Genomic DNA, 9437 nt, shown 5'->3' with positions numbered 1-9437 from the left:
ATCGTAAACCACTGCACATTTCTGTTTCTTAAATGATGCTATCACCAGGCCACTACATTGTCCTGGGGCAAATAGCTCTGGGTTGAGACACAGCACTGGGTGCAGACATGGATGCTGCAGCAGGGCAGAGCTCCCTGCACACCACCTGCACCCAGGGGACAAGGACACCGAGACCTGACCATGCCAGACAAGGAGAAAGCCCCTCTAAGTGACATTGCAGCCCCTGAAATTATGATGGTGCCTGTTATTCTTGCAGTACTATTTCTGTGATTTTCAGTAAACAGAAGCAAGGAGCAATTGTTGGACTCTGGTCCAAGGGTTCAAGGGTTCAGCAGGGCTTGTTTACACCTATGCACATGTCTGTGTGCAGGGCTGGGGTACAAAGCAGAGTGACCGGAGGACCTTGGTGTATGTGCTTGTGAGGCCTCTGTCCTGCTAAAGTCTTGGAAACAGAAGATTGGTGAAAAAAAAGTTGGTTTTGACAAGTCTTTCGTGCACATAGTTCAAACCTGTCACAACGATGTCAAAATTCATCGGCTTAGTGAACCTATTAAACCTGGGGCAGAGCTGAACCATCTACAGCTCCAGTCCAGGAGGCACAGCCAAGCCAGCCCTTCCAGCCCCTCCGGGAAATCTTTCTTTCCCCTGGCGGGGCACTTCGGAGCTGGGGTGGGTGGGAGCGTGGGTGCCAGGTGGGAACTCCCGAGGCCGCGCTATGCTCAGCCCCGGCTCCGGGAGGCGGCCGGGATGGGGGTGCTCGGGGTCCCCGGTCCGGGACTGCGGGCACAGCCCGCGCTGTCCGCGGGAGGGGGCGCCCGCGCGGGGCCGGGCGGGCGGGCAGCCCCGGGCTCCGCTCCGCCTCGCTGGGCGGGCGGATCCCAGCTCCTGATTTTCCCGGGGGCTGCAGAGGCTTGTCCCGGCCCTGCGCGATCCTGCTTGGCTGCCGCCCTCCCCGCCTCCCTCCACCTCCTCCTCCTCCTCCTCCACCACCACCACCACCACCCCATGTGCTTCCTGCCGGGCCAAGTTCGCGGAGCGCCGCCGCACGTCGGGCCAGCGGAGCGGAGCCGCAGCGGAGCGGGGCGCGGGGCAGCGGGCGCGGCTGCTGCGCGGCGCGGCGGGGCAGGCTCGGCGGAGCGCCGGCTGCAGCCTCGGGGCGCGCTCGCCCGGCCCCGGCGGCCCCTGCCCGCCCGCACGATGCCGCGGCGGCGCGGCTGCCTGCCGCCCGTCCTGTGCGCGCTGGCCGCCCTCAGCCTGCCGCTGCTGCTGGCCGCCGAGCCCCGCGCCAAAAGTTGCTCCGAAGTGCGGAGGCTCTACGCCGCCAAGGGCTTCAGCCAGAGCGAGGCGCCCAGCCACGAGATCAGCGGTGAGTCGCGATCGTTGCTGCCGCCTTTGTGCGCGCCCGGCCCGGCCCCGTGGAGCGCGGGTTGAGCGCCGGGCAACCCCCGGCGCGGCTCCCCCCGGCCCGGCCCGGCTCCCCCTCCAGCGCGGGGCCCGGAGCTCGGCTGGGCTCGGCTCGGCTGCCCGGAGCTCGGCGCCCATCCCGCGCGGTGGGTCCCGGCGCCCCCCGGGCCGGGCCGTGCCGGAGCGCGGCGGGACCGCGCCTGTTGCCGGCTCCGCTCCCGGCTCGGCGGCGGCGGGGCGGGCGCTCCTGCCCTTGGGCCGCTGTTCGCCCCGGCGGGGAGCGGGCGGCCCGTCCCGCCCCGGTGCCCGGCGGCTGCTGACGGAGGGACCGAGACATGGCTCCCTTTTTATTTTTGTTTGTTTGTTAGGTTTTTTTTCTTCCTTTCTTTTTCTTTCTTTCTTCCTTCCCTCCACCTTCGTCCCGAGGTACTCGTGCATCCCGGGGACAGGAGTGATCGCAGCCGGCAGCAGTAGGAAATGGTAGCTAATGTGCTCACACCCAAAACATTTTATTCTTTTTGTTTCATCCTTCATCTCCCTCCCAGGGCCGCTGCTTTTATTTCCCCTTCTGAATGACCTACTGGACCGCATTCTCCGCGGAACAAAGGAAGTGCCTTTTTAGCTGGAATCCTCGGAGACCACCAAGGACTCCAGCTCATGCACTGCAATTTCGCACTACTTTCAACAATAACAAAAATGCATGACTGAATGGCTCAAAAATGTGGAGTGTTGAAGGCATTCATTTCGGTCTGGGACACTGTCACAACACAGACAGACCCCAAGTAAATACCTTTAGACGGCTCAGATAGAAGCTGGGGGTAATCTTTACCATTGGTGTGCCCTCCAGATATGCATACATTATCCTTTTCACTGACAAAATTAAAATAATTTCAGTCGCTTGTGCTTTTATATTGTCAGACTAATGATATGCTTTTAGCCTACATCTGTTGGAATAAAATTGCAGGCCCGTTTACTTCTCCAAGAAATATTTTAATGAGAAACGTCTGACTGGTTGCAGTTAAAATACTCTCTCCACCCTCCCTGCTTCGTAAAATGGTCTCTAATAAATAGTCTTGAATTTGATTTGAGTCCAGCTCTCATCGGTGTAGCATCAGGACATGAGCAGGCTTCCTCATAAGTCCAGTATTGGGAAGGTTTGACCTAGTCCTTATTTTATATATTGTTTAAGATGACTTAGTGAGCTTTGGAGAATGTCAGGAGTAGATCATGCTGACAGGGCTTCCATTTGAAGCTCTAAAGCTGTTGTCTGTTTGACCCTGTGCTTTTGAAATAAGAGGCCAGAGAAATGTGATGAGCAAGGTAAGATTATTTGACAAAAGAAGGGCTTTCTGCAATGACACACTGAAAATATTGGCTGGGTTAAGTCACTGTTCCAGGGGCACAGGGAGTCTGTGTCTGGCCTCGCTTGGAAAGCAACAGGTCTTGCAAAGTTACATTTAAAATGTTATCCTGCTCCCGCTGGGGTGTTTCAGAGGTGGTGGTGGAAACGTTTGGAGGAGGTGTGCTGTGTACAGCTTTAAAGTGTGGTGTACCTCAGGTGTGACTGAACTTAAAATTAAACCTGAGTGGGGTGCTACACCTGCTGCAGTTTCACGTTCCCCCTGTGAATTCATGTGGTTTTGGCATAGCTTGTGTTTAGAGGCTCTGGATCTTCCCTCTTGCTGCTCAGCTGGTGTATGCAGACTGCAACCACCAGTGCCACTGCTGGTGTTTAAGTTTCTGAGAGTGGGGAGCTTCACCTGCCATTGCCTTTGTGGGATCAGCACAGGGCACTGGTGTGCTGGGTGGGAAACACTGCCCGTGATAACGCTGGAGACTGAGGTCAGACACCAGGGCAAAAGGTCTGTGGTGTGTCTCGAAAAATGAGTCACTTGCCAAACCTTTGATTTCAGTTGGTGTTCCAGGTGATAAGCGGTGTGTTTTCCATCAGGAGGGTAAGTGAATTGGAAAGGCCGTTACCTGGGCGCCTGGCAATCAGTGAGAACGAGATAAATGCCTGTGAGGGAACGAGCCACGTGCTTGGACAATTATCCCTTTGGGATGGTGGTGAAAATGGGTGATTTCTGCTTGGTAACACCTTTGCTCACTAAACTGTGGGGGAGGACAGGCTGGGGAGGGTTCAGTGGGCTGTGATGCTGATGGAATGACGTGCAGACACGTGGTTGCTTCTGGCATGAACTCATGTCTGAAGTCCATCAAGTCCTTTCTTAGATTTTTGTACTGGTTTGATGGATTATGCTTTATTCTTGCATTCTCTTACAGAGTTGCTTTAGATCACAGTGCAGAGACAGAAATTTTCTAGCACCTTTCTGAAAAGGTGCCCTAAAAACTGTGGCAAATTCATTTCTGTAAGTGTAGTGACTTCTTTCCTGTCAGGGATTACCGATCCTACAAAATGTTGGCCTTGAACTGTCACAGTGAAGCAGCTGGATGGTGCCCCTGCACTGGGCTACATGACAGCAAGTGAAACTAATCTTCACTGGATGGGCACGGAAGTCTTTTGGGGTTTAGCAGTATCTTGCATGGATTTTTTTGCCACATTTACATTCTTCTGGAGCAGTTGGTATGTACAACTTCTTTTTCTTTCAAGGAAGTGCCCAATCCAGCAGGCTTTTTATCTGTACCATTGCTATTTCAGTGGCATTAAAAGGCTATGTTCCTTGTCCATAATTACCCAGAAGTTCACCTTAATATTTGTTTAGACCAGGTTTAGGACATAATTAGAATATTCTTAAATAGCAGGTTATATCTTGCTGAAGTACCTAAGCATTTCTGAAAGAAGTGTGCAGCTGGTCAACTCACTGCAAACTTGACAGGAGGTGTAAAATGTGTTATTTGTAGTGTGGGACTTCTAGAAATTGTTTCCTTTTATGTAGCCTTGGTGTTGGAGGTACAAAGACAGACTACTGCTGTGAATCTTTGTGGAAGCATTTCATGGCCCTTTGGTTGCCTTGTACCTGAGTGATCTTCAGTAGCTTCTGCACTTACAGCCCTGTGATGTACGTGTGGCAAAGCTCATGGCAGCGGTGAGATGCAATCTTGCTGGTGTTGCTGGAGAGGTCAGTGCTTGTGCAGACCTGATGTCTGCATGGTTAGTTTGTGAAACCTGACTCTTGATAGTGTGTGGATAGTAGGTGCTGTGGGGAGAGCACCAGCCTGTAACTGCTTTTAAGATGACTTTTTAGCAGTTTCCTGAGGACAGGTCACATCTCAGGAAGGTCTGGGTCCTGCAGGCTGTAGTTGCTCACTTTGTTCAAACACTACCCAGAATGTGTCGCTCCTTATTGATCCCACGTGTCTCTGGGCTGTCATGGTGATGGAGCAGAACTCCCAGGAGTGACCATCTGCAGGGGCTGTTTGTCCTGGTTGGTCTGGTGGGGCTGCAGAATGAAATGCAAAGTGAGCTGGTGTGGTGGCATCCGGAGACCCACAGGAGGTGTCTGTGATTTAAAAAACAAATCCCCAACCTTTCTTTCAAGAGGCTCCTTCTTGCCCTCAGGTGTTAAACAGACGGAAATTCCTTCCCTTTTCCTGCTAATTGGAAGAAGTAGATGTTTCTTTTCCTGAATTGAAAAGGAAAAAAAAACATCTTGCCTGATGGTGGAAAGTGTAGTCAGTTAACTTGAAAGTTCCTGGAGCAGTGTAATGTTTTCCCTTGCTGGCACTGGCTCCATGATGGCAGGGAAACAGAATGGTGTGGAAGGTGCCATGCTGGGGAGCATGGAGAGAAGCTGGAGCTTGTCTTTGCAGGGAACTAGGCACAAGCAGCACTCTGTTCAGTCTTAGTGAAGATGCTTGGTATAATCTCTGTTTAAACTGAATGAACCAAATTAATTGAATAGCTGCATTTATTTGTAAGAGCCACAGAGAGCAGTTCTTTCACTGTGACAGAGGAAATCAGTTGGCCCTTGATTTTTGGACTTGTGGGACTGTGCCCAAAGTAACTTTGGCCAGGGGTGCCCCAGTGTCCTGCTGCTCACTTGTCTCCAGTGTGTTTATGGCTGTCAGTGGGTGCTGGTGCATTGTCCCAGTGGTCTCAGGAAGGCTGCTTTTGGCATTGCTATTTGTTGTGGTTTAACCCCAGCCAGCAACCAAGCCCCATGCAGCTGCTTACTCACTCTCTCACCAGTGGGATCTGGGAGAGAACTGGAAGGGTAAAAGCCAGAAAACTTGTGGGTTGAGATAAAGACACTTAAATAGGGAAAGCAAAAGCTGTGCATGTAAGCAAAGCAAAACAAGGAATTAATTGACTTTTTCCCATGGGCAAGCAGGTGTTCAGCCATCTCCAGGAGAGCAGGGCCCCATCACACCTGATGATTACTTGGGAAGACAAATGTCATCACTCTAAATGTCCCCTCCTCTTCCTTCTTCTTCCTCCCACTTAATGTACTGAGTGTGATGTCATATAGTCTGGAATATCCCTTTGGTCACTTTGGGTCACCTGTCCCGGTTGTGTCTCCTCCCAACCTCCTGTGCAGTTCCAGCTTCCTCTCCAGCAAGGCAGTGCAAGAAGCAGAAAAGGCCTTGGCTCTGCGTAAGCCCTGCTCAGCAACAACAGAAACATCTCTATATTATCAACCCTGTGTTCAGCAGAAATCCAGAACGCAGCCCCATACTAGCCACTGTGAAGAAAATTAACTCTCCTCCAGCCAAAACGAGCCCATTGTTTTACCTGTCAAGTTCAGCAAATGCTCCTTTAGTTTTTCATATGCTTCTCATCCATGTGGCCTCTTCCAACTGAGAAACGGTTTCTGGATCCCGTCCAGGCCGGTGTTACTTGTGCCGTCTGGCACTGCTGAGCTTGTTGCAGTCGGTTCCACAAGGCAGCCTCTGGAAGTACCAGATAATGCCTGGTCCTCCTCGCTGTCCATTTGAAGGTGCAGAGCGACCTGGCCACCAGCTGTACCTGTTTGCCATGATTCCTGTCCAGCGAAGGCACTGGTCCTTGGCAGGCAGGGGGTTTTCTCCTGCCTGGCATGCGTTAATGGAGCGATCTCCTGGCCACCCGTGGGTGGAGAGGTAACCATTGGAGAACATCCCCGTGGCAAACACAAGTGCTGGCATGGAAAAGTAAATGAGAGAATCGCTTGAAGTATTTTTAGCTGCTTCTAATGTCATTTAGCAACTGGAAACAGCGGGAGGGGGGGAGCTGGCAGCGTGTGACTTGCCCGCAGGCCACCGACAAGCGCCCCGGCGTCCGGCACTGGCGGCCGTGTGGCTCGGTGAGCGTTGGCAAGAGCTGGCGGCGGCTCCCGGCTGAGTCACGGCTCCGGCCACTCGCCTGGGACGCTGCTTTCTCTCTGCAGATCTGCAGCGCAGGGTTTTGTTCGGCTGCAGCGGCGCCGTGTCCTAGCAGCCGGCAGCGCGAAGCATGTGGTTAACAGCAACTGCTTGCAGTGGTCCGGGCTGAGTGGGAGTATCGTTTTCCTTGGCAGACACTTCATAGAAAGTTCTGTTTTTTCTGCCAGAATAAGCAGTCATTACATTCCATACAATTCATAGTCAAATTATTATCTATTGTTAAAATTGCCTTAATTATCAGATGTTTCCTTAGACATGTAGCTGTTTTTTAAGAGGCTGAATAGGCGTGTGTACATTGTGCAGGAGGCCAGAGCTGCACAATGTTTTCAGTGCTGTTTTGTAGTTTCAGGGAGATTTTCTGTGGCTTTCGTATGTCAACAGGCTTTTTATTCTCACTGAAACAGCAGCAGAGCAAGGCTGACACGACAGTGAGGCACTGGGTTTGGTTTGGGTCTCTGGATCTCCCCTCTGCCGTTGTCTTTCGTTGATACCTGTAGAGCCAAGGAAGTTCAGGATGAAGCATCGCTGCTGTGTGTGTGAGATGGTGTAAGATGGCTCTGTTAGGAGAAGGTCCCAGACAAGCATCTTCTGACTTGGAGGTGCAGGTAGCATCTGTCCAGTAGGGCTGGGACCTCTCTCAGGAGGCTGGGTGGGTCCCAGTTACCTGAGGCAGTGATGTCTGTGGTCTTAGCCCACTCTGTGATGTTGGCTGGTGGCTTGTGCAGACTGGAACCTGCATGGATGGAGAAGGTCTGCCAGTGCTTCTTGAGAGGTGTCAGACGTGGTTCTCACCTCCTGTCAGGGGAACAGCCATTCCCCTGATAAGTAGAGGGAGAATTCCACGTTCACCATGGAATTCTGTGGATGTGCACATGTGTTGAGTTGCACAGACTCAGTCCTTGACATCTTGCACAGGTTTGGGCAGGACTAGGATGGAGCATCAGAATTATCTTGCCACAAAATTCTTTGCCTCTTCCCAGAAGAGGAACAACCCTCAGGGACCTGATGACTTGCTTTTGTTCTGCCTTTTTTTGGGGTGGGGGAAAGAGGGGGGGAAAGGAAATTCTTGTTAGCCAGAGAGGTCAGGATGTGTGTCTCCTCGCCCGGCGGGCCAGGCTGAGAGCAGCGAGCTGCCAGTCCCGGTCTCCGGGGCAATAACCTCCTTGCATTCCTCACATTCCTCCTGCTTTCTCTTTCTTTTGAGATTATGAAGATAACTTCCTTCTCCCATTGCTAAGCAATGCAAGGCCCAGCAAAACTCTTAAATTTTTCCTTGCTCCCTAAATTACCTTGTGTGCTCCAAGATGCCCCATGGCAAACCCCTCCGGTCCCCTGAAAGGTGCAGTTTTTGCTCTTCATGGGTGTTTGTGCATCTTGGGAAGAAAGCTGCTGTATTTTTTTAATTGCCAAGTGTTTTAATTAGAAGGGATTACTACTTTGTTGTAGCCCGTCTTACCTGCTTCTCAGCTTTCCTTAGTGTTTCATGAAACTGTTTTGCTTTTCTAGCAGAGATTTTGGGCCATCTCTATTTTTCTTTGCCTGTGCAGAATACGTGCGGCCCTGCAGAGGCTGTGGCTGAAGCACCATGTTTGTGCTGGGGGATTTTCTGCTTGTTTACATCTTTCTGGTCTGGGAAAGGAGCTTGGATAAAAGCAGTGTGTTGGGAAGAGGGGTCCTGATGAGAAGGTGTTGGAGGCTTTAGGTGTGCGGGACTGGTGGCAGCCATGTGGGCTGTGGGCAGGCTTTGGCCCCATGAAGATGTGCCTTTGGTGGTTTTCTTGGAATGTTTTTTTTCTGTTTGAAAATGGCCATGGTCAGCACAGTTGTCTTCCCCACTAGTTTGTGCCTTCTAGTTCATCACCCCTCAGGTCTCTGTGGGGCCTGGGAGAGGGGTGAGGGGTGGGGTGGTCCCCAAGGGTAGCAGTGCATCACCTCCCTGGCAAAGTGCTTGAAAGGATGGAGATGGTGCTTAAAAAGTGTGTGTGTGGGTACCTACTGATGGGATTGGTCTTCGTTAAGGGCTGCCTGATGTTGCTTTTAATGTGAAATTAGGACTGTAGTGCCTCTTTCCCAGTGTAAAGCTTTGCCTGATCCCCCTCCCCAAAAAACCTCTTAGAAATACTTTTTTTGTTGTTCACCTTTAAGTAGAAAAATAAAATCTGTTAATTTCCTGTCTTTCTACTCATATTTTCTGTGGCTTACACAACTAGTGGCTGATGGACTTGCAGTTGTGAGAGTTCCCTTTGAGGGACTTCTCTCTCTGCAGATTTTGGTCTTGGAAAGGTACATGGATGGTGGGAAGGGACCTGCCCTGAGCAAACAATTTTGAAGGAGTATTTCTCTTAGTGTTTCCAATTTAGAAGTTGGGAATTGTCTGGATTTTAAGCAAATTCAGATGGGAGCAAACAATGATGAAATGTTTAAAATATGTTTCAACATTTTTGTGGGAATAGGAACTGTTCTTGTACAGGCGAGGCTGCAGCTTTCAGGAGGTGAAAGTATGTGGCCCTTACACATTGTCAGCATTGTTGCTGCTTTTTTTTTTTTTCCTTCTTTTTCCTTTTTTAAAAATGCTCATAGGAAATTGGCTTTGGTAATTGAGTTTCTACAGAACCACAACATCCAATAGCTGTTCCTTTCCAGGGGTCACCCTTAGGTTAGTTTAAGTAATGTGCAGTCGGTTTAACCTCTTGTGGTTTGTAGTGCTATTC

The 9437-nt window shown here is 51.1% G+C and overlaps 1 protein-coding gene across 1 annotated transcript in view; it reads left to right on the top strand.

Annotated features, from left to right (window-relative positions):
• Positions 1-1182: 1182 nt before the first annotated feature.
• The window catches only part of GPC4 (glypican 4), a 68250-nt gene continuing 59995 nt past the window's right edge, over positions 1183-9437 (top strand). Inside the window, exon 1 of the mRNA XM_027687135.1 lies at positions 1183-1366. Within this exon, the coding sequence (XP_027542936.1) occupies positions 1198-1366 (169 nt within the window). The 5' untranslated portion in view covers positions 1183-1197. The remainder of the gene's footprint in view (positions 1367-9437) is intronic.

The sequence above is a fragment of the Neopelma chrysocephalum genome, unplaced genomic scaffold (assembly GCF_003984885.1).
Source record: "Neopelma chrysocephalum unplaced genomic scaffold, ASM398488v2 Primary Assembly neopelma1_73b, whole genome shotgun sequence".
Taxonomy (NCBI): Eukaryota; Metazoa; Chordata; class Aves; order Passeriformes; family Pipridae; genus Neopelma; species Neopelma chrysocephalum.
The sequence above is the reverse complement of the archived record's forward strand: the minus strand, read 5'-3'. Positions and strand labels throughout refer to the sequence as shown.